Raw genomic sequence first — 24,446 nt, 5'->3', positions numbered from 1 at the left:
AGTCCACCTAAATATGACCATTACTAGGAAACGTATAAAGACATGAATACTTTTCCAAAATAATTCTCACCAGGTTATGGAACATGTATGACTGCAACCTGACTGCCCCTCTTTAAACAGGGTAGTATTTGGAAAGAGGATTGACCAAACATCCTATTCAACTAAGGACCACGTCACCGTTCATTTACCAGCCACACAAGCTCATGTATTAAAGATTATTGTCTCTTGTAATAGTTACCTAAAAACATGTTTTAAGAGAGATACTCTTCTAGAGGTTTATTCATTGGAAGATCAGCAGCATAAGATTTGATTAACACAATTTTTGACATCGCCACCCTACTCAGACACACACTGGGGCAAAGAGTAAATGATAACTTGGGAAGAGTGGAAAATGTCCTACGTACTAATTCACAGAATGTGAACTTTCACTCAGAAGTTGTAGCACCTACTACAAAAATACTGTCCAAGTAGAAGCTTGTATTTACAGAGCTCCCTTAAAGTCAATTATAACTTTGTATCTGCCATACCTGCAGCTGTGCCTTAATTTACTTTGAGGTTTTCTCTCTATTTCTTTCTGACCACGATGCTATTTTTATCTGAACGTGTCCAAAATACATCAGCCTTCTTGTTTCTAGAACCCCAAAGCTTCCTAATTCCAGTAAATTTAAGATGTTAACTTTTCGCTTATTAAAAACACCGAGAACCTTTACAAAAGTAGTAACACAGTAAACATTCCGTTTTGGAAGGAGATACTTCCTTTATTATCTTTTAAGCTTCCAGTTACTAGAAATAACCAGCGGCAACTCTTTGCTACACTTATTTGCTGCAAATTGGAAAGTTTCAGCAGGGAAACAGTTAAGAACCGGGGGAGGAGGAGGAGGAGGAGGAGAGGGTTGGTTTCCTTTCCAGTTCTCATCATCCAGCATGCTCCGTCAGCAGTGCAGAGGTTAAAGCCTCTGAGGTAAAGCAATACTATTTATAATCAGCAAACGTACTTGAAAGTCTGATTTCAATCCTTTAAAGGCTGTCTCAGAAAGAGTGGCAATAGAAATTTGGACAAGCTCAAGTTTTCTCTCATTATTGTGAAGCAGAGGACGTTTCTGAAGCTAAACAGCATTAGTGCAGAATAAATATGCTAAGCATTGCGGGAAGCCAGATGAAGTCTTAAATGAAAACATTCACGTTAATGTTTAACCCCTTTCACTTATGCGAGATTTCTACACAAGCGACAGAATGAAGAATGCTGTCTGAATTCTGCTGAAGGACAATGGGACTCTCTATTTATTTTTATTATGCTGCCGTCTCCTGGCTAATTTTGTACAAGGTAAGGCTGAATACATTAGATTGTAGGACTTCAGGTTTTTGCTTTTCCTTTATTAAAACACAACACGTTTTAATCTTTGTAAAGTGACAAATATTTTCACTTCAGAAAGACTATTTCACAAAAAAATGCTCAAATCTGCAATAAGGGTAATAAGGTTGGTGGGTTTTTTTGTTACTTTGTCATAGATGTACAGTAGGGTGGAGGTCACTACTACTAGTGTTGTTCGTCTCATAAAAATCACAATACTTATGAACACTCGTTATGCTGTGTTGCAAGCAATGTAAGTTATAGGGCTGTAGTTTAAATAGCTTTCATAGTATTTGTTTTAAATTGTTGAGGTCAAAATCCAGTATGCAAGAAAAAAAAATAGCAAAGATGAACAGGTAAGCCTCCATAAATCTGTTTAATATTTATCAGTAAATATCGATGCCGTATTTTAAGGTAAGAATGCTTTAAAATTTCTAAGGCAGTATTAATTGGGTTTGATGAATTCTTCTCTTACATGATGCATGTCACAACACAGAAGCAGACTCAGCATACTTACCCCAGGCTTAAGCAAAAAGCAAAGTAAAAAGCAGTTAAAGGTACTCATTTTAACATAAAATTTTTAAGAGGACTGAATTAGTATTCACTTGTGTATAAAATGTCTACAGTAATACCTGCATAAACACCTTACAGACAAAAAACAAACATAAAAAGATTTTAAAATGAGTTAATGCCTTTTAACCATTTTATTAGAAGCTGAAGTATTCCTAAGTCATTTGCTTCACTGAATTATGAAGTCATACAACTATATTTAATCTAAACATTAATATTAAGCAAATACAAAGAAGTAAAGACAAAATAGAATATTTAGAGGTGCAATGATGCAGTCCAAAATCCTACGGTATGAAGAAACAGTGACATGTAAAATGATTTGTTACTGTGAAATGCACAGCAAAGCTACAGCTAATGGTGTCTTGATGAACTGAGATGACATTTCACAGGCTTATTTCCAGGTGTCAACATAATTACACTTTTCTCTAGAGTTTACCTTTTTAATTGGGATGGAAGAGCTTAGGCTTATAACAACAATTTTCTGTTAAGTAATATCCATAAAAGCAGCCACAAAGGTGCTTGAAAAATCCCTACAAATAGGTTGTTTTTTTGAAGAATGTCAAACACTGCTCTTGGCACTTCTAAAAATTAAGACAACTTCATCCACCAGATTTAGAAAACCTACGCATAACATAGAAAAGGTTGAGTTGTTCAGAGAGACGGTCTAATAACAATAAATGCCTATAATGGCACTCTTGCATAATGAAACCAAAAGGCGTGACAGGCATAGATTGGGTTATGCCTGGACAGTGGATCTTCTCAACAGCATGACATGTTGCTCTTCAAGGGCAGGAGGAAATACGGTAGCGTAGTCCTTGACAGCAGACAATAGCATAGGGGCTAGAGTGTTCTTCTAAGTGGCAAATTTCATACACAATGGGACTAACAGCTGCAATTCTAGCTCTAAATCTGGTAAAATACTAGCAGTAAGCCAATGCTTTCATTCTATAATATACCCTGAGGCTGAAAGATGTCAGATTCTGTTCTTGTAGGCAAGGCTTCATCATTTAGTCATTCTCCAGAAACACGTTGACGCTGCAGAAGGAATTGTTTCTTCTCACCTGATAATGGGGTGTTTGTGTACTTTTATGCTGCCACATAAAACACAGCTTCCAGATGCCATGGACTTCAGTAGGAAAAATCCATAGCAAACACTTAACAACCTGAAACATCCCTGGAAGCTATTATTTGAAGGGTAATAAAAATTTAAGTGTATGAAACAAACAGGTTGTAGCTTGGTTCCCTAGGGAACTATCCTTTGCAACCTGTCCAAAGATGTATTTAATGAAAAAAAAAAACAAAACCCAAACCAAAACAAACCTGACAAGTGCGCTCATCAGTTAACAGATGTTCTATATTCTAAGTGGGTATAAAGTCTCAAATATTTCTGTAACTCTCTTCAGTGTAAGTTTTACGTCCAGAATGAACCTTCCCTGTGATGCACCATAGAGATTGCATCACATTCACTAATTCAGAGAACCTCCATGTTCTTCCTGTAATTATTCACTCAGAATGAAACAGTTTTTCTGACTCCAGGTCCACTTCCCTAACAGACACTCCCTTCTCCCCAACTTCTGCTATTGGGTATGTAATGGCCCTTATGCAAATCTATTCTCGCTCTGGGAGTCAGCTGGTAGCAGGCTACAGCACTGGCATATTTCATTCTTACTATGAAAACCCTGGCTGTCACCTTTCAGCGTTCTTTTTTTCCTCCTTTCCGCACAATATTGAAAGATTGACATGGTTTTGATTTGCTGAAGTTTTTCATTCAAATGGATGAAAGACTCACATCAAGCTTGTTTACCTAGTAAATGTATCCCTTAGGAGCTGTGAAGAAAAAAAAATATATTCTTCTGGGACCTGATTTCCTGATGTTTTTCTTTGGCCTATGCATTCAACGCAGACTGAAGAGCACTGCTGACAGAACATAGAAGCGAAATGGATGAACCCTCCACCTAACATACAACTCCACTTTCTGGAATGCTAAGTGGAAAAGAGGCATTCTTCCAGCATGAAATCCAGTGCATACCAGTAAGGACAGTAAGATAAATACATTCTTTCCCAACAGCCTCGGAAGATTTTTAAATTGTGGTATTACAGAGTATCCATTCTTTTGGTTCAAATTCTGTGTTTTTAATGCTTTTTAAATTCTATGCCTCATTTCTACTTTACCTACAATGCCCTCTTTATTTTCAAGCTTCTAAGGCAGATGTATACTGAGTTTTCATTAAGAAAGTATTTTTCACTTCTTTCTAATGAAAATGTAGAGCCTTCTCTACAACAGCATTCCTATAAAAAAACCCTAGTGTTCTAAAAATACGCTTGCTATCTGTTCCTGTGTAGTAACAAATACACTGCGATGTTGACAGCTGCAAAGCATATTTATAGGTGAAATACAGATTTTGCTAAAACCAAAATTTAATAAGAGAAAACTAATCCTCTTTAAAATAATTTTTTTTTCTTAATTTAACTACTAAGCTTAATGCAGCTGATGGACCCTTCCCCAACTGTGGAATTTTCTCTAGAAGTTCTATACCAAATGCTTCAAGGACAAAGACTTCATGTGATTGCTGTGGGATTCAAGACTGCTGCACTCTCATTCTTCTGACTTTTCAGCAAGGTACACAAGAAAAAAATAACAATGGAAAAACTCCTATGCCACTACTGCTGTAAATTACACAGCTATCTCTGAATGCTAATACTGGCAGTAGTGTACTTATCTCAGGATACGCACATAAGCTAAAAATAAGAAATGAGCGCTGTCTGCATGTTCTGTTTTCCAAAGCACTAGTACAAAGATGTCAGAGAAAAAAAAAAACACACAAAAACCCAACAACCCTCTCAAAGAGGGTTTTATTGACTTTATAAGGATAAAAAATGGTGTATTTTGTGGATTACGTTTTAGTTTCTTCCTTTTGTTTATTTAATAATTTTTCTGCTGATTTAATTTACTGAATTCTGGTCCTCCGGCAGAACTTAAGGTTTCCCAGGCCTTAAGGAAATCTCAGCAACAGCTGTCCCTTAGCACACAGTGCTCACCTCTCCCCTACTCTAAAGCAAGACCTTGACCAGCCTACGGCGCTGGACTCGCCTCCTGGCAAACACATTGCCTCAGAGCAGGAGAAACTTCTATCCGATGGGCTAGGCCCCCCTTGCTCAAGTAAGGAAGTGTACTAAGCCATTTTGGGTTCTTTGGGTAATTTTATTTGTCCTAAAAAGACCGCTTCATTTTTCTGCAAGTGTAAGTTGCAGTGGCTGAGTACACTGCAGCACAAGCATGCACATGGGCACAAGCACAGCCCCTCCTAGTAACTGGGAACAGGGTAATCTCAAAAGTTTATACATGAATCGCTAACATGTCATCTATTAAAAAAAAGTCAAAAAGTTTCTTTGCCTCTCTTTAACTCACTTTTCCTTTCAGATAATCTGAACGCTTAAACAAACTATGATGAGAAGACAGTATCTGGAAAATAAAAGATGAACCCACTTGATGCAACAAAATCAGGCTTTTTAGTGTGCATTGCCGTCTGTATGTTCACCTACTCTTTTATCTACCTAAAGGATATACTTTCTGAAGAGACAAATGAAAAAAAAATTAATGAAAATATAGCAGAGTGTGGTTTTTACCCAGATGAACTTTGTTCAGCTCTTTTTGTGGGGAAAACTGCTGCCTTTAAAATTGGAAACTTTTGCCAGAATACCCACCAACCTAAAACACTCAGCTGCATTGAGACTTCGTGCAACTGCTCCATGGTTTTGAAGACTCTGCATTTCATCACAAGACCACTATCAGATGAAGAAGGAAATTTCTCGTTGGCATACATCATCACAATTCACAAGGAGTTGGAAATGTTTGTGAAGCTGCTAAGAGCTATTTATATGCCTCAGAATATTTACTGCATACATGTCGATGAAAAGTCACCAAAAGATTATAAAGCTGCTGTACAAAACATCGTTAATTGCTTTGAAAACATTTTTATTTCCTCAAAAAGAGAAAACGTTGTTTATGCAGGATTTTCAAGATTACAAGCTGATATTAATTGCATGAGAGATCTAGTCCATTCCAAAATTCAGTGGAATTATGTTATTAATCTATGTGGTCAAGATTATCCCATTAAAACAAACAAAGACATTATACAATACATCAAAAGTAAATGGAATGGTAAAAATATGACTCCCGGGGTAGTCCAACCACTTCATATGAAACACAGGACACAGGTTAGTTACAGAGAATATGTGCATTCTGGAGTGTCATACGTGTATCCAACAAAGAATATAAAAGCTAAACCTCCATATAATTTGACAATATATTTTGGTAGCGCCTATTACATACTCACTAAAGAATTTGTAGAGTTTACATTGACTGATGCACGTGCAAAAGATTTGCTTGAATGGTCAAGAGACACGTACAGTCCGGATGAACACTACTGGGTCACACTGAATCGTTTAAATGGTAAGATATATGTTATTTCTACTATGAGTAACCCCTGGACCAACAGCATTGTAAGGTCTCTGACATAGAGAGCTTGTGAGCTCCAACTCAGAGCTTAACACCACCACTTAACTGAGCCGCATTGCATAAATACAGTGAATTCTTCAGCCTCGATGCTGCCCTTTCTAAAAGTCACATCTCCTGATGGCTAGGAAACAAAGCTTGATTCCAGAAAAATACTACTTATGGTGCAGACCATTAGCTACAAGGCTAGAAAAATGTTAATTAAAAGAGTTTTTTTGCTATGTGAAAGCTCATGCTCTCAAGGAATAAAAAAAGCAGTAACACTGAGAATGATTTCTGTTCTTATCACGTAAACATCTGTAAATACTTAACGTGGCTACATTTAAAAAATCATCAGCAGTGAAAAACTTCCCTGTAATAAGTAGAAAGAAATCTTATCAGAACCTTATGTTTTTAAAGACGCTCCAGGGGCTACACCCAATGCCGACTGGGAAGGAAACATACGAGCCATTAAATGGAAAGACCAAGAAGGAACCATACACAAAGGCTGCAAAGGTAATGTGAATTTTGATCATGAACTCAGATTCGATTGACTGAGACTAGCATTCATTGCAAATTACGTATTATGCTTTGAACTAGCTATTCAATGAGCCTTGGTGGTCATATATATTTTATTTTGGAAGTATGAAATAAAACAGCAAGCGACCCTACTAAATTACTCCACGTATCCAATCTAAATAGCTTCTGATATATTCTTGCAAAGATCACCACAGTATCCATACACTGACAACAGCTCAACCTCCAATTACCAACGCGTTAACTTGACCAATCAGTTTTCAGTGAAGACTAGAGGGTTTACTTGACAAGCGTATTTGTCAGATACTTTCATTAACATTGTGTTAAATTGCTTCAATTTGAACATTAATAAAAAAGGAGAATAGTGCTGACCACCTGGAAAGCTGACTACATGGAAAGCATGCAAAAAAAAATATTAAAATATGTTACTGTGCTTAGTTTGTACAGTTAAGTGCTGCATGATTAAACGGGTATCCAAAGAGAAGTAGGAGATCAGAACCTCAAGACAGTATTAAGCAGAGCAACATGTCAATGAGGCAGCTGGAGGTAACATGTACCCATTTGGGTAAAATGCAAAACCAAACCCTTGCCTTTATGTTTAAAATCTAGCATTATCCTCTAGATATATTTCAATGATGCTCTATGTGAAATCAAAAGGTAATTTGTGTCAGTAACACTATAGAGTTAAACCATTATTTTTTTTTTAAATGATTCTGTTCAGCTTTCTGCTGCTTTCAGATACCTTCTATTTCTCTTTGCAGGTCACTACATCAGAGATATTTGTGTCTACGGACTAGGGGATTTGCAGTGGATTATCGAGTCACCTCATTTGTTTGCCAACAAATTTGAGCCTGCAACATACCCACTTGTTATGGACTGCCTAGAGAGACGCTACAGGCTTAAAGTACTGCACCAGGCAGAAGTCCCGATCGAAGATCACTGGCGTTTCCAGGAAGAGAACTATTTCAACATGAAGCTGAACGTTTGAACTTAACTAACATCTAAACAAGCATTCAAAATATTGACAGAAACCATTAACATTTTTAGCCATAGACTTCACTCTGTGCATTATAGCATGAGGGTAAGCACAACACTGTACTACCAGTCTGCCGGTGAAATAAACAGTTAGTTTTCATTTATTACAGTGAGATGAAGTGCAACAACTGCTAATGGGTTAATTCTCAAAGTGACATGTCTAAATCTCTAACTTGGTGACGACAAGGAGGAAGTTCATAATCTTTTAAGTGACTTATTTAACTGGAAAAATACATATTCCTCATGTCTGCAGCCAAAAAAATGACTAACTGGTATGAAAATAATAAAATGAAAGCAATGACTGAACAAAGATAAAATATGAACAGCACAAGTCATTTCTACTGTATGTCTTATGAAATAGATTATTTTGAATAACAAAGTTCACGCTATAATTTCAGAGCTTGTAGATAAGCAAGTGACAACCAGTTTCAGAGTCCATTTCACTGTTGTTTTTTTTTTTTTTTATGGCCAACTGCATCTCTAATTTCATTGTGTAGCATGGCAACGTCACTCGTGCACTACTCAGCCTTTGCTCCTAATGAAAAGGGCGTGTGTGCCAGTAACAGTAGTGGGGGTCCTGCAATGCTGTTTACCTTTAAGGCCCTATTTCAGAGTCTCTGGAAGAGCTTAGGGAAAAGAGACATGGCAAATGTGAGGCCAGAGAACAAAGGAAAACTGAGTGAAAAGCCATCTTTCAATCCCAGTGTACCTGACTGAGTGAAACAAAACTTGCCCGAACCTTGCAACAGTGCAGCAATTGGAGAAAACGCCTAGCAGCAACCAGGACAAGCATCTCATTTCCCAAACCCTCTGCAGACCAAATGCAGCATTCACAGTGGAAGTGGCTTTCAGCACACAACACAGGCAAAACCACGGAACTGTAGTAAAAAAAAAAAAAAACGAACCAAAAAAGCACAAGGATCCAGCCCTTTTGCAGGCAAGAGTTGCTCTTTCCTCTTCAGGACTCTTAAATTAATCCTTTCACTTGTGCAACCAAAGAGATTGGGGGGAATATGAAGAAACAGAGAGGATATATTTGGTGGTCTTTCATACAACATGACAACTCTTCCACAGGATTAAACCTCTACACTCTATCTCTGAAGGTCTTTAGTTAGGCAATAATGATGGAAAGAGACTAGGAGAAACCTGAATTGTGAAAAGTCATTTTAAATTGTTCATCTTTCTTTAGAAGTATTCTGACAAGAATGCAGATTAAAGTTTCATTCCAGTAAATACAAATAAACACCCAATTATTTTGCATGAACTCTGATGGGAACTAATAAAATATGTCCTGTTACTTACCAGCTCGCTTGATCAGAAACTACAAATTATAAATAAATGTCTAGAAGCAATTTCAATTTAATGTAAGCTTACAAGAAAACTGAGTTACAGATTAAACATGTTTTCCAAAAAATCAAATGAACAAACAAATGACCTAACAATAGAACATGAAAGTTTCTTATAACAAACTTATTCCCAGGTTCCTGGAACTGTACTGCTCATTTTCCCACATGAGTTTCTTGGAAACATATTTTTTTTCAAATGAACTTTAACCTAAAGAAAGACCATCTGGTCCCTATTTATTTACAGAAACTTACAAACTCAACCCATAGGCCTGTACTCAGTTTCATGTATAATCCAGAACTTGTGGACAAATACTGCTGGAGATACTTTTTTTATAGAGGGAAATAAAGAAAAGGAAAAAAAAAAAAGCCATGCAGCATGTTTACACTGAGCTTGTTGAAAGTTCCTCTGAAAACCATTACTGAAGCTAATGGGTCTCTGGCATGTATTAATCATAGCAATATTCATAATTAATTTCTCTCCAAACCACACCCAATCCATTGCAGGGCACTGCCAGCATTTATCCACTCCATGTTGTCTTTTAAAATGTGAATGGAACATTCCTTGTTACCGTCATTGCAGCAAATCCAGTTATCCAGCTTTCACCTTTCATCACCATTACACCGAACAACTGCCGTCTCTCACTTCTGAACTGAATTAAAAGGACAAATTCAATAGCAAGGTGCTATATAACATGGGCTTGTTTTGCAGAAACTGAACTAGTCAAACTTGGGAAAAAAAGTCTCCACAAACCCCCCTCTTAGGGGGTATTTAGGTATGACTTTACCCATGTTAATCTAGGAAAAGCATTGGAGCATGATCCTCCTTCCTTAAAGGATTTCGTATTTTAAACAAAGTGTTACATATATACAATCCCCAGGAAAATAATAATTAAACCACACCATTCTCAATCATTAAGAAAGAGCATTCTATGCATTATTCTGAGTGATCATAACCCCATTATATTCTTGAAAGATTTTTTTACTTCTAACAAGAGTAAAAAAATTAAGTAATAAAACTGTGAAAGCTGACAGCATTTAAACATAGATAAAAAGCGTTCATTAATTTCTGTATGCCTTATTATGAGTCACAACGTGTAGATCTCAGCAACCGTTTACTAACTTTTGGTGACTGTTGACCTAAGAACATATAGTGTCAATGTGACCTTGTTCAAGGAAACACTATGCTCTATAACATGCTGCACACACATTAACGCTGTATCTGAAAGATGCATGCGTAATTTCTGTTTCGAAAAGCCCGAGGCACACGTTCAACAGCTCTATATCTAAGTTAAATATTTGATTAAGTGTTTTATATGGCACAGACCTTAATAGTTAGGGTACTATTTCAAGTGTGTATTAGAGTCTGTTGACTCTGAAAACAATTGCAAAATAAATCTTAAAGTGATATAAGAAATTACATTTTAATACGTAATCTTGTCCTTAACTTAGAGACTCACTACTTGAACTCCCAGAAGGACTTCCACCACAGACTCAATAACCACTATCACATCTCCAAACTACCTCTAGCATACTATTACACCAATAGTAACTTCTTAGACAGGAGAGTCAACATTAAAAATTGGTAATGGTGCCTTTTTTAACCCCCCAAAAGTGAAGTTAAACAGATGTTATACGCTTCTACGTAATTCTTTTATTCCAACATTTCTAAAAGCATAATTTTTGTCAAATAGCAGACTTCGAAACAAGAAAGCACCAAAGATTGCCCATGCAAGACTCAGGAAGCCAGTTAGAGCAGAAGTTCCAAAACATTTAATCACTTTGGGCTGCACCAAAATCTACAGACCAACGCAGATTAGTACTAATCTACAATCTTCAAGATCCCATCAAATACAAAAAGAGTAAGTAGAAACAGTCTTGCTTGTTCTTTTAATTTTAGTAGTCTGTTGGAGAATTAAATACAACAATAGGTGGGAACATCCTATTCAAAAGTGCAAATTTTACACTGACAATTTCCACGTCACATGTAATTCTTCCTGAAGAACAGCAAGCAGGAGGGAACAGAAAACTCCTGACCTTCAGGGCTTGTGCTACAGAATACATACCACCAAACTCTGTTATCTGAAAGCAAAGTTGTTTCTCTTTCTACTGATTGAAAGTCTTATCCTGCACATTCTAGCATGTGACTTAGTACTGATAGGTTAAATTTTATCTTCTTACTATACAAAACCTCAAAAATATGGCTTAAAACGTGGTACCTTTTTACACAGAAGTGTATTTTGTTTATTTGTATTCATAAGTTGCACTGTTTTAGACAAAGCTCTTTTTCAACCCTTTTCAGTCTAAATAGTTAGAAGCTTCAAAATTTGTCCCAAGCACTTCATCTAACAAGCTCACTCTCCAACATAAACCATCACTAAAACATTCTCATTGCTCTTTCAGATATCTTTGGCCAGGGAGTTTTCTATTTCAGGAAGACCGACTCTCATTGCCTGAATGGTAAATGCTTTGAACTCTCTCTCTCAACACTGCTACACTGTCTGTTTCTTTGCCTTAGAGTTTTCACATTTGAATGTTATTTTTTAACTTGAATCCTTCAGTTTACTGCTACTTAAAATGCAAAGCAAGAAAGAACAGTTTACTTCCAAGGGAGGTGAGTCACTTAGACTCACCCTCATCCTCACATATTAATTACAGTTGCCTTACTAAAAGTAAGGCACGACAGCTTCCTCCCACATTCTTGCGCCTTTCCCTAGTACCAATACAGTCTTTTTAACAATTCCAGTAAAAGCAGATAATACATATATTTAATAATCAGCTCTTCACGTAAAGTTTCTATTGAGGCAAAATATGTTTTTGAAAGAGAACTCTGACAGAAAGATTGCTTCGTTCTCCGTGTACCCGGACTCCATAAAGCCTTTCAAATCCAGTAGCACAGCACGTACTGTCAAGATAAACCAAGGAATGCCGAATTCTTCATCTTGGGGTTTTCCATTTCCTCCAATTAGACAAAATTGCATATGCATTCCATTCTTTCCTAGCAATTATTGTGATCTGGCTATCACTGGACAAGCAGATTGCTCTATTCCTTGTGTAAGCTGCCACAGAAAGAATTGAGAAGAAAACTGAGCAGTGACACAACTGTCTATGGGACTTTCCACAAAGTGGTATGCATTCCCACGAGCCAATCCAGAAGGCCTGGAAAGGAAGCAATCCTCTGCTCTGAGCACAGGAAAGTAATTTCCTACAGTTTCATGAAGCACAACATTTTGTGATATGCATCTTGTAGCATGTAAAAACATATTCGTTATCTAGTTCAGATGATCTAGGTTAAAGTACGTAAGCAGGAAGGTGAGGACTGCAGAACTGTTGTTTGGGCTGCTGGATATCTGTATTCTCTGGTGAATGTTTTCACTGCATCATTACAGCATCTGTTTGACAAAATCCTGGGGGAAACTGTTGCTGTTTACAATTTAGCAGACTATCAAGACTGCTCTGTAGGCTCATAAGTGAAATTAATACACAAGAATAGCTTGTTTTGAAAGAGCTTTCTTGAATTTCACAGCAGTGGGGAAAAGAACTGCCACACAGCTTCTAGATCGACACTTTCCCAGTTTACATCAATGCTACAAACCTCATCCCTTCAGACGAAGTGAAAACCTAGATTCTGCTAGCTGGAAAGGGAGACTGAATACACAGCATAAATAAGCAAATACAGGATTATTCTTTTTGAACTACTCTTATGTCACTCTACGGAGTCACGTAACAATGTCTCTGCACACACAGACGTCACAGGGGCACACAGGGACTGGCATCTGAGCACATACTGAGAGACACAAGGTGTCAAGGCCGTGAAAAAAAATAATGCTGTGACCCACATGGATCCCACAGGTTAGATTTTGGTTCAAAAAACATATTGTAATTCTTAAAATACAGCAGTTAGCACCAGTAGAAACATACGTATGGCAATCCACTAAATGCAAACATTCTGTACTTCAAAATTTTTTTGCATTTTAACAGCCCAGGTATCAGAAAAGGATTCTATTTATTGATAAAAAAATTCTAATCCTAGCATATGTACAATACACAGCATTTAATTTTTCTTCTTCCTTAGTTCTAGTTCATTTTACTACATGCCTCATTGCTGCATAAAGCTAGAAAGAGCTGGGGGAATGCTGCTAATTAATGCTTTGGATAGAAACAAACTGTGAGCTACCAGAAAGCATGGCAACCAGTTCCCCAGGATCCTATTTAGAAGAGTTCTGGTCCCCTTCTTGATTCTGAATACAGAATGGGTATGTTATCAGTATATATCCAAAAATCTACCAAATCACTCTTAGACCTTAATCAAAGGAAATTTGAACTAAAACATGTTCTCCCAGCTGGTTACCATTGTCTTTGTGCACGAAAATCCAGCAATGAAAAGATGACAGACTAGTGTATTATATCCACTTCACTATTTCTAGAATCATCCTTCTTAATATTGTGAAGAATTCACAGGTATGCGAAAACAGTTGCATGCAAATACGAGGCTATGATAAACACTGATTATTAAAAAATCCAGAAAACTCAGTCTTAATTTAGTTTTTATAAGATTATCAGACTTATAAGATGTGGACAAAACATCTCATTCCTGCATTTAATGATCAAGTTACATCCACCTATCAACAAAAATTTAGATGCAAACAAAAAACCTCATTAAAAATAAATGAGTATCTGCCAACAGGAAAGTAGAGCCATTAGGACTAAACCAGTATTCTACAGAATAAAATTAGCATTGAATGCAGCAATACGAGGGTAAATCTAACTAATACTATTCCACATCACCTGCAGCAACTTACCAAGAAAACTTTTCCTTCACAGGTCTTGTTTAATACAAATATACTGTATGTTTTATCAAATATCAGGGTGTTCACTGAAAAATAACTCTACCTAAATGTGGCAACTATCACCACAAATCTCACTGATAATAAAAGCAGCGGTAGGAAAAAAGAGTGTTCGCAACTTTTATCATTACCCCTAGCTACAAAGAAACCGATATGATCTCAAACCAGCACTGTAAAATGAAATGCAGTCAGTATTTTCTAGAATAATTCATGTAAGTGCTGAAAATTCTATGCATAGTTGCCCTAAAAAGACAGACAACAGCAAATTTCCTTTAAAAATACAGAGACCTAAACATAACATGAAAACGCAATCAGTTTTAACACATAGAGAGGACACTGATAAAACACAAACCACACGGATTCAGGAAAAAAAAGCCAACCAAACACCCAAAACCCCAAACCAAAAACAAACACTGCTTTTTAAACTGAAATTATAAACAAATATTTGAAAAATACGAAACTTCTGAACTTACTGCAAAATCAAACTGTCTCTAAGAACAAAGATATTCATTCTTACAACTACACATTTTTATTGAAAAAGGCCATACAGAATTACTTCAGGCCAACATAAACCAGAACTTTTTCAAGTTCCAACTCAATTTGCATATTCATATAAAAAATACAATAGTGGATGTGAATGCAATTGTACACACAAGTACGTACCTACATCTTTATATCTATCTGTGGAAGTTATATGTGACCCCACTGCTACTAAAGCTGAAGAAAAACTCACCTTGTGACAAACTTCTGATTTAATTTCTTTGAGAGCACGTTCAGAGAACACACAGCCACAGTTTCTCAAGAAGCAAAACCTTCAAAGAAAAGACAAGACATACAACCGTTTTCAAGAAACCCTTTGTCTAAAAGATTTATGTGCCGTTCTGTTTTAACACAGGATCAACACTGCAATGGGCTAGAGGACACAGCTCACTTTCTCTTTACAAATTCTTGCAGCTAATCAAGGTAACAACACCTTTAAGTAGGCACTTAATAGTTTACACAATGTAAGAATTAAATGAAAAATACTGAGTACATTAAACCACAACAAATATTGTGTTCTTTCATTCTCCATGTAATTCAGCATAGGTTTGACAATCTCTCAAGGGGATCTTAGCAAAACAGAAGCTCTTGAGATGTTTTTGTACATTTGCTATAGGTTGAGAGACACAGGTTTCTCTGGAATCACCACCACAATCTGTTTTACTTCAAAGTTACACTATTTCAATGGTTCCACATTCCACCAAGCTTACTGGTTTTTATCTACCCTGATTCAAGCTCTCCAGCAAAGCTGTCACAAGTGACCCTAGCCAGGGTCTGTTCTCCCATGTCCCTCCTGTCCACGTGCAAGATTCCTGCAAGGCTGCACGAAGCAATTACGCACACGGTTCGTGTGATCTCCCTTTCCTGAGAGCTACTGTTAATCCTTTCCTCTCTATCACCCTCAACAGAACTAAAAATTACTAAGGTGGCTCTGGGAAAAATGGGTTTACTTTCAGGTTCTCTCTTTAATTCTGCCTGAACAACTCCTGGCTAATCACTCTCTGAAGGAAGAAATACTTTGCAACTACCAGCCTGTGAACCCGGCCTCTTCTCACTCATCAGGGTTAACATGCACAGAAAAAGAAATTGATAATTTGCCCAAACCAGGATGCAAAGAAATGTCCTTCCTCAGCCCAAAAACACCCCCCCCCCCCCTACTATTGCAGGACTAAAATAGACATACAACCCATCTCCATTCCGATCCTAACACAGGGAGAGGTAGAATTGTTTCATGTGACACAAAGGGAGGTCTCATCCAATTTCCCTCTGCTTGCCCATACCAATCTCCTGTGGTTTAGCCCCCAAAAAACTTTTAGTCACTTTTTCTCTGCAAACATTGCCCTTTAATCCTTTGTTATACAAATAAATTAATTTAGGAAAGGGTTAACTTTTTATCTTTCATCCTGAACATGAAATAAAAGGACATTTACTAGTCTCCCGAACTCGTGAACCCCTCCTTCTGAAAGAAGGAGAAACATTACCCACAAAGACTTAGGACGCGAGTTGCAACATTATAGATTCAAACATTTTTACGTGCCTTATATTCACTTTATCATAGTACTTGCTTCTAAAGACAAAATCCAGAAACTTACTGACCTATGTCTTCCATTCATTTCCAATCCCACCACAGGGCATATAAAGCGTGCAGACTGGATGTCATCATATTTGTCACCTTTTATACTCTCTTTATCACCACTCCAAGCTGGATTATCTGCAAGGTTTAGTTCTGTTACATTCTGAAAAATAAAAACGCAAGCCTTAAGCTGTTTACTAATGATTTTTGAGCTATGATAACATTCCCTAAGATATTTTTTTCCCCATGGTTTACTATTTTTAACACTCTTGGTATGTAGTGAGAACACAAGCAAATTGAGGTTTTGCAGCATGTTTTAACTTTCATGACACTCTAACATTAGACACAACCTGTTTACCTTAATGCTCTTGATATGTGATGCAGCTTCCATAGGAGCTTTATCAGGTGACTTGTCCAACAAAAACTCAATGATAGCATCTTTATTATACAACCTGTAACATAGAATTTTAGTAGTCATATTTGATTCTCATAACTACCTTTTATTGATAAATAAGTACCTTTTAATACAGCAGTCTATATGGAAACATTCATACCTGCCTAGCTCACAGGCTACAATTGGTCGACATAACTTCTCTTGACTCAGAGCACAGTAGTACCATCTTGCCACCAACTCAGCATTTTTGTCAACCTGAAGAAAAAAAAAAATCATGATTTTAAAATAGTTTTTATATTTGCAAATTATTTAAACATAAACCCAAATAATACTTGAAGCATTAATCAAACCCCTAGGTATCTGACCAAACCTACTTTCTGCATTCAAAGCCATTCCATAAAATAACTTTAGCAAAATTCGTGACCAGTTTTGAGGGTCTACCTCTACCTATTGAACATGTTTCTGCATCTTGGGACCCACCTTCCTAACTCTAACTCAGTTTTCTTAATTTGTGCTATTTCCACATGTCCCCTTCCCTCTTCATTCTTTTTTGTTCTTTACATGTTCACCACCACCTTCTTCTCTCGAGTTCTACCCCTGCTTGGGTCAACTACTAGTTCTGCTGCCTGTAAGGAACAAGATAACAAGAAAACCAAATCCGGGGACGTACCTGAAGCTCCAGTCTAAACCCATTAATTTTATGATACATTATGCCATAAAAGAAAGGTTGAGATTCACAGTTACTCTATCAGTCAGGTGTGGGGAAGAAACAGATTTTATTTGCTTATTTTACATTAGCAAGTGTAATTTGCCAAAGCCTTCTGTCACTTGCTGTAAGATTTTTCTCAATCTTTATCCAGCTACCCCCACAGGTGATACCACTGTATATCCATTACCGTAAAACATAGAATCACAGAGTAGTTTGGGTTGGAAGTGACCTTAATGATCATTTAGTTCCGACCCCCCTGTCATGGGCAAGGACATCTTCCACTAGACCAGGTTACTCAAAGCCCCATCCAACCCGGCCCTGAACACTTAAAACATTATAAAGAGAAAGCCCAAATAACGTTCAGAATGCAAGCAGAGGGAATGCAGAAACGGCCACGTTCAACACCACCAATGGCCTGGTCACACTATTAAACGTATCCCTAGGTGAAGGAGGCCTCTAAACCCCACACGTTCAGCAGAATGTCCAAGAAGCCCTCCAGAAGACAAAAGGACCTCAACTGTAGCTGCCAGTAGCGCCACAGCTACAGTCACCCTGCGGCGGTACCCGCTACCGACTCAGCGCCGCGCAGAAGGGCGCTCTCCTCCACACTACCAGCGCCAGGACAGCCAGGCCGGGCTCGCAGCCACTCCGGGACGGGCAGAACTGACCAGGCCTCCCCGGGGCCTCTCCCCGCCCAGGCCGCGGGCCCCGAGCAGGGCCCAGGCTCACGCAGCGGGTCCGGCCGCGCTCCCCGCCGCCCCCTCTAACCTTCTCGACTTTGCGGGGCCCCTTGACCAGCTCGTGCCGCTTGGGGATGGTGCCGCCATCGCATCCCATCTCGCTCCCCGCAGCGCTTCGCTTCCGGCTCCGCTTCCCCCGCACAAGTGAAGCATTTCCGGCGTGCCCTGATAGCGTCATCGCTGTTGCCTAGCAACCACCCGGCTGGGGGCGGGGCTAGAAGAACAGCGGCGGCCCCCGCGCGGCGGCGGGGCGGGGCAGGCGGCGCCTCTCCTTTGCCGGCGCCTCAGGCGGCGGAGCGGGCGTCCCCCTGGTGCGGTGAGGAAACGCCCCACAGGACACCCACTTTGGGGGATTTAGGGCCAAATGAGGTATTCCCGGGGTGGGACGCGGGCTGCCGCCGCTGAGGAGACACCTCCCGCCCTTCCCGCCCTCAGCCCGGCCAGCCCCAGGCAGCTGGGGAGGAGGGGGCGACGGATGTTGAGAGCAGTCGGTCATTCCAAAAGTGAATTTAATACAAAACAGACAAAGCCAACGTGAAATGCAGTTCTGCATTGAACTGTGCAAACACTAGTATTTACAAATGTCAACGTTTAAATAACGGTGTAAAACACAGTGACTGCCAAGTGAAAATAAAACGGAGAAGACGATGGAGCTGGTTTTTTTCCACAGACGGGCCCTGAGCCTCAGCACTGTCGCAGTGCCAAATTGGCTCTAACTACTTACAAAACTAACTGTCCGTTTTCAGGGCAAAGACATGGGCACAACATTGCCAAGAAAGGCCAGACTTTGAAATTTCAGATAAAACTGTTAAAATAAATAAATTAGGAAAACCACAAATGACACGGGCGTACAATCAATCTACCTGGGTGGTTACAGGGCCTTCATCGTTGCTGTATTTCAGATCCAGCAAATTTGGGGACAAAGTTAATGAGCGACACAGACGAACGCAGTAACGGCCGGTCCGAGAAGCCCTGGGCAGCCCAGCAAGAAATAACACCACCTTCCCAGTTTGTAGGGAGAGCTTGTCCAAAGCCTCTGCATGTCTCGGGATTAAAATAAATTCTGTTTCAGTTGGAGCAATGCTCTGAACAGCCTCAGGATACGACAGAGGACGACTGAGACGTGCTCCCCATAGATTTCTTGGGAGCCGGGACTCCTCCAAATCAGTTTCCCTCTGTGCTCAGATACCAGCTGGGGCATTTCCCATGGACATCCAGGCTACATGTAGCACCTGCCAGGTTTTGTCCTGTAATACATTCATTGCATTTGTGTATTAAAAACAAAAATTAGCTTTGCAGCTGTTTAAAAGAAATATACTGTAATAACACATTTTGAGTAAAGTCCACAGGAAACAATTGATGATGGGATATCATAAGGTACACAACATTGTGCAGCAAAATTTAAAGAGAGACTTTACATACCCAAATAGAAAAAAAAGAAGTGTATTTATCTGACCTGTAAAATTAAAAAATAAGAAATCAGCCAGATAATAAAATAATTTTGCTCTAATACACAGCAAACATTCCTGCCCAGCCACTAAGATGACGATGTTTCCGGGTAGGATCTGAACAATGGAGAAGAAAGTACAGTTTTAATTCTACAAATCCTCTTCTGCATCTGCTGTTGTGTGGATCTTCACCTGCTAAAAGTGCACCAGCACCCAGGGAACTGCCCGGCAGCAGTTCTTAGAGGTGACTGAGAGTTGGTGTCACTGAGCTGCTTTTTGCCCCCCTTGGCTGCCACATGCCAAAGGAGCAAAAACAATGGAGAATGTGTAAAACAGGAAAGTGTCTCTCATTCCATCATTGCTCTAAACTGCTGTGTGTACTTAGACAGCTCCTCAGTTTGATCCTGAAGTTCCCTCATGGCATCTGTGTTTGGATATTGTATTGCTGCATTTTTGGTGGCGAGAGCCAGATTCTTCAAGAGGCTGCAAAACCGGCTGCTGCTGTGGAGAATGTCGTTCCGAGCATCTCTTTCTTGAGTTTCCTGGCAGAGAGAATCCACTAGCTTTTGTCCCACCATAATGATCAATTTGCTGTGGGATATGAAGACTTCGGGCGGCTGGTTGTTGCTCAGACTATTAGTAAATACACCAATTGCCTTGTGAAGTGCACTGAAACACAGGTTACAGTGTTCGGGGAGAGCGATTTTCTTTGCAGAGTCCTGCTTGGTTTGAATGACAGTCTTTTTTGCAGATGGCAAAACCTGGAAAAAGGGTAAAAAAATAGACTCAGCTTGTTTCTTTGTTTGCTCTACCCTACATTCTTCACGTGTTTCTTCACTTACAGGGAGTTTTGTTAGTTAATAGTCTCCAATTTGTCCAGCCCAGGAGTCTTTTGCAATCATTTCTCTTTCCGTAAAGTATGAGACCTCAAAGTGGTATTTTCTCCCGATTGTTCCCTAAACAAACTTCACCGAACACGATTTTAATAATGGATAGCCCACAAAGTGCTGTAGCTAAACATCAATCCTTTCTACAGTCTGGACTTCAGGCTTTCAGATAGTACAAAACATTCAGACTTGATCTTTAATGGTGCTGACTTCATGAGGGTTATGAATGATTAAAACCGTACAATAACAAGAGAGTCAGTCCTTATACCAGTGCATGCCAAGATATTTTGAAATACTAACTTTCACAGCCTTATCCCAAATGATAGACAAAGGCAAGCAAATAAACAGTATGACTTTGAACTAGAGTGTTTTGTTACATCTGAGGAAAACTAACGTTTTGCACAGGTTTTCAGCAGTAATTCTAAGAACTAATTCTGGGAAAATGAACTATGAGGAAACAAAATAGTTCTCTATGGATAGATATGTGTGTCCAAGTGCAAATCATTTTGAATTTCAGCAAGCACAGAAATCGGGGACTACAAGTCCTCATAAGTAATAGTTTTCAAAATCAGAAATACCTTTGGGTTTGAATCTGTACTCTTCTTTGCTACTTCTTTATCTGAAATGATTTCCTGTGCCTGTTACAAATCAAAATGAAAGCAAAGTTGAAATGGTTTACATAAAAATTTAAATATAAATGTGTTTTTCTCTTATTTTGGCGGGAAACAACTACTTGCTATGCAACCTTCATGTCACAGACAACAATGGTACATTTATTAGAAGCAACTGTAGTTTTTTTCCTACTAAAAATTTAGTGTCTGATCCTGCAAGATCTAAGACTGAAACCAATGTCAACAAAACATGACATTGCCTGAATTTGAAGGACAAGCCAGCATTTCTTTGTGAAACAAAGAGAGTTATATTCTTAGTAGGCATTTCAGTAATTCTAAGGAGAATGATTCTAACAAACAACAAAAATTGTTCTAACAAATAAATTTGATAATTCACAGTAAGAGTTTAATTTGTTAAATCAAAATTTTCTACGAAAGCATGCTTTCCAATACACGTTAAGTTAAAGAGTTAACATCTCTTGTATAGTCAGAATCATAGAATGGTTTGGGTTGGAATGGACCTTAAAGATCATCGAGTTCCAACCCCCCTGGCAGGGACACCTCCCACCAGCCCAGGTTACTCAAAGCTCCATCTAACCTGGTCTTGAACACCTCCAGGGATGGGGCAGCCACAGCTTCTCTGGGCAACCTGCGCCAGTGCCTCACCACCCTCAGAGTGAAAAATTTCTTCCTGATATGGAAGTCAAACAAACTTTGATAGTCACATCAAACAAACAAAATGTACGGGCAAGAAAGAACTACTAGTCAGAAGAAACAAATTGCTAACTCCCAGCTAAAAGCTGCCTCTTGAATGAATTTAAATGGGCAAGCCAAAAATCTTTTCTCAATGCTGGCTGGCTGCCTGGGTAAATTCTCAAATGCCAGTTCTTTTTATTACTTAAAATTACTGATTGTTGTACATGTGCCACCTAGCACTCTAACAGAATCCTGAATTCACATAAAGTTTTGAAAATAGGAATTAGTACAAACCAAATTTGGCACTAGTGCAAAGATAAAATAGTGCTAATAGCTTAATATCTGCAAACGATCAAGAATATAGATAGTAAAATCCAGTTATACTAACCTGTAACTGAACATAATCACAGTCCTCAGTGGCATTTTCTTTTGGTTTCTCAGAAGAGACTTGACTTTGGTTGGGTTTATCAGGAGTATTTCTTTGAAGCGCATCTATTTCTATTCTTCTTGGCACTGTGATTTGTTTTGCCATTTTGTATTCTGGGTTCACTTTTGATTGCTTCATTTCTTGTTCCTTCTCATTCTTTCTGAAGAGAAGCTTTCCATTGGCAATGATGATGGATACAAACCTCTTGATATCATCTGGAATCGTGCGGGCCACCATCACAAAGCGATCAAGATCATCTGGGTTGTTCTGAGGTTTCTTGAGGACCAAAGTGTCTAGTGACCAGTTGCAGTTGTTTAGAGCTTCTCTCGTTTCTGTTAAGATTTTGAATGAGTTCATAAGAATTTGTAGCTGTTTTTTAATTCTGGTCTGAAGGTTGTTATCAGTGAGGTAAGAGGCATTTACCTTTACGCCTTGAGCAAAGGCCAAGAATTCTCCCAGCGATACTTTTATGTGATCGACTGCTCTATGGATTTCTTCAATGCTTTTCTCTAGGTGCTCTTGTAATCTCCATTTACTACTCACAAAGATCATTAAACTCGCGACCGAGCTGGATACACTGTGCTGCAATCTAGTCAGTGTCTCTATGGCTACGTCAAGGTCCAGTTTAATTTCTTTGGCAGGCTCTTCTGAGGATGACATAGAAAAAGACTCAGAAGAAGAGTTTGAGGATGTAGAGAGTGTGCTGCTTCTGCTGTCTGCACTAGAAACAGATAATCTGTCTTGTTCTAATTTGTCATCTCTTGAGAGCTGTGGAGGAGCACTGTACGCTTGGTCTCCAGAACTATCGCTGTTTTTTTCCATCTCTTTCTTAGACTGCAAAGCAGTGGGCAAACCTTTTGGAATATCATAAACATTCTCTTCAGAGATTTGATTCTCAGCTTTTGGAGCCAGGAGACTTGGGGGTACATCACAGCTACCGTTTTGTGGCAAAAGGAGCACGTCCCCTGAGGATGGAACATCATAAAGATGGATATCTGGAAATGTTAATTTCCGTTGTGTCGGTGGAATATCATATAATTGTGGATTTACAACTTTGGCGTCAGTATTTGTTGTTAGTGCCTTGTACCTGGCAGGTGGTATATCATACAGCACGTGGTTCTCCAGGGAATAGCCAGAAGGGTTTTGTTTTAATCCTGTTTTTTCCGGTGACACTGGAATATCATAAATCCATTCTGACTTTCGAGGATTTGGCAAGGTGTTGTAATGGCCCCAGAACTTTTTCTGAGATTGATTTTCTGAAACATCAGTTTCTCTTTTGGGAGGGACATCATATAACTGCAACAGAGCACACAGGATTTATAAGCAGTGTTTTATACAAGAAATAAGAAACAAAACTGAATTCTCAGAGCATGCAAATGTATACAATTCCAGTAATGTCAACAGAACTGCACCACAAAAAGGCTAGCCTGTAATTTTTATTTTCTTTCTAAAATGCACAAACTGCACATATGAAGGTTAAAATATTTTGAGCACAGGTGATTAAATCATACAGCAGTGTCCCCAACCAGTGAAATCTGTGAGCTCTTTCCTGACCCCTTTGGGGTGGGAAACTTTCATAGTTTTCTGAAAAGGCTACAAGAAAAGTGAAATGCCAGTTTATTAGTAGGTAACATTAAACACTCAGACTTTATTAGCCTCTGCATAAGAAAACACTTGATTTTCCAGTATCTCCACCCACATTCATATGCACACCCTTACAAAAAAAATAAATCACCAACAGACACAACTGATCATTCTCAAATAACTGCAATGAGTTTAAATTATTACTTGATACAGGTTTGCTAAGACAGATACAGATCTTGCCCAATGCCTTAAAAATACATGTACGCACAGCTGAAGTCTATAAGCTGGAAAATGCGAATGTAAGAGCACTTCGTGTAAGAAAATCCAGACTAATACTAATAGTCATTGGCAGGGGGGTTGGAACTAGATGATCTCTAAGGTGCCTTCCAACCTAAACCATTCTATGATTCTAATAAAAATTTTAGAAAGAACTGGCCAGGCCAGGCTTTGCCATCTGCAGAAAACACGCATGAAAAGGGGAGCCCAGACCACGGTGTTTCTGACCAAAGGCAGAATTTTCCAAATTTCCCATGAACAAAGAATTCTAAGAAAATTTGATTTTGGAAGCGATGATAAACCGTGTCTCTGAAAGGAAATCTGCTCCCAGGCTGTTGCAGCTGGTCGGTACAATTGCTAACAACCATGAAGACGTCAGGAAT

The 24,446-nt window shown here is 38.8% G+C and overlaps 3 protein-coding genes across 3 annotated transcripts in view; 1 reads left to right on the top strand and 2 right to left on the bottom strand.

The window, feature by feature from the left end:
- The window catches only part of RTFDC1 (replication termination factor 2 domain containing 1), a 27,900-nt gene extending 9,668 nt beyond the window's left edge, over positions 1-18,232 (bottom strand). The window contains exons 1-5 of the mRNA XM_009893368.1: positions 18,163-18,232; positions 16,846-16,940; positions 16,650-16,743; positions 16,315-16,454; positions 14,912-14,990 (exon numbers count right to left, since the gene is read on the bottom strand). Of these exons, the coding sequence (XP_009891670.1) occupies positions 14,912-14,990; positions 16,315-16,454; positions 16,650-16,743; positions 16,846-16,940; positions 18,163-18,231 (477 nt within the window). The 5' untranslated portion in view covers position 18,232. The remainder of the gene's footprint in view (positions 1-14,911; positions 14,991-16,314; positions 16,455-16,649; positions 16,744-16,845; positions 16,941-18,162) is intronic.
- GCNT7 (glucosaminyl (N-acetyl) transferase family member 7) lies at positions 3,687-7,941 on the top strand. Its single transcript, XM_009893367.1, has 4 exons — positions 3,687-3,952; positions 5,343-6,374; positions 6,837-6,932; positions 7,715-7,941. Exons 2-4 carry the CDS (start codon positions 5,399-5,401, stop codon positions 7,939-7,941), a joined length of 1,299 nt encoding a protein of 432 aa, XP_009891669.1. The 5' UTR covers positions 3,687-3,952; positions 5,343-5,398.
- Positions 18,233-19,929: 1,697 nt separating the features above from the next.
- CASS4 (Cas scaffolding protein family member 4) overlaps positions 19,930-24,446 on the bottom strand; it is a 10,291-nt gene continuing 5,774 nt past the window's right edge. The window contains exons 4-5 of the mRNA XM_009893501.1: positions 22,165-23,499; positions 19,930-20,343 (exon numbers count right to left, since the gene is read on the bottom strand). Coding sequence (XP_009891803.1) covers positions 19,930-20,343; positions 22,165-23,499 — 1,749 coding nt within the window. The remainder of the gene's footprint in view (positions 20,344-22,164; positions 23,500-24,446) is intronic.

Source organism: Charadrius vociferus, unplaced genomic scaffold (assembly GCF_000708025.1).
Source record: "Charadrius vociferus isolate BGI_N301 unplaced genomic scaffold, ASM70802v2 scaffold259, whole genome shotgun sequence".
In the NCBI taxonomy this organism is placed as follows: domain Eukaryota; kingdom Metazoa; phylum Chordata; class Aves; order Charadriiformes; family Charadriidae; genus Charadrius; species Charadrius vociferus.
The sequence above is the reverse complement of the archived record's forward strand: the minus strand, read 5'-3'. Positions and strand labels throughout refer to the sequence as shown.

Coding starts and splice junctions, on each gene's coding strand:
- GCNT7 (XM_009893367.1), top strand. CDS start 5,399: ATGAACCCACTTGATGCAACAAAATCAGGCTTTTTAGTGTGCATTGCC. Junction 6,375..6,836: donor CACACTGAATCGTTTAAATG/GTAAGATATATG, acceptor ATGTTTTTAAAG/ACGCTCCAGGGGCTACACCC. Junction 6,933..7,714: donor CATACACAAAGGCTGCAAAG/GTAATGTGAATT, acceptor TTCTCTTTGCAG/GTCACTACATCAGAGATATT.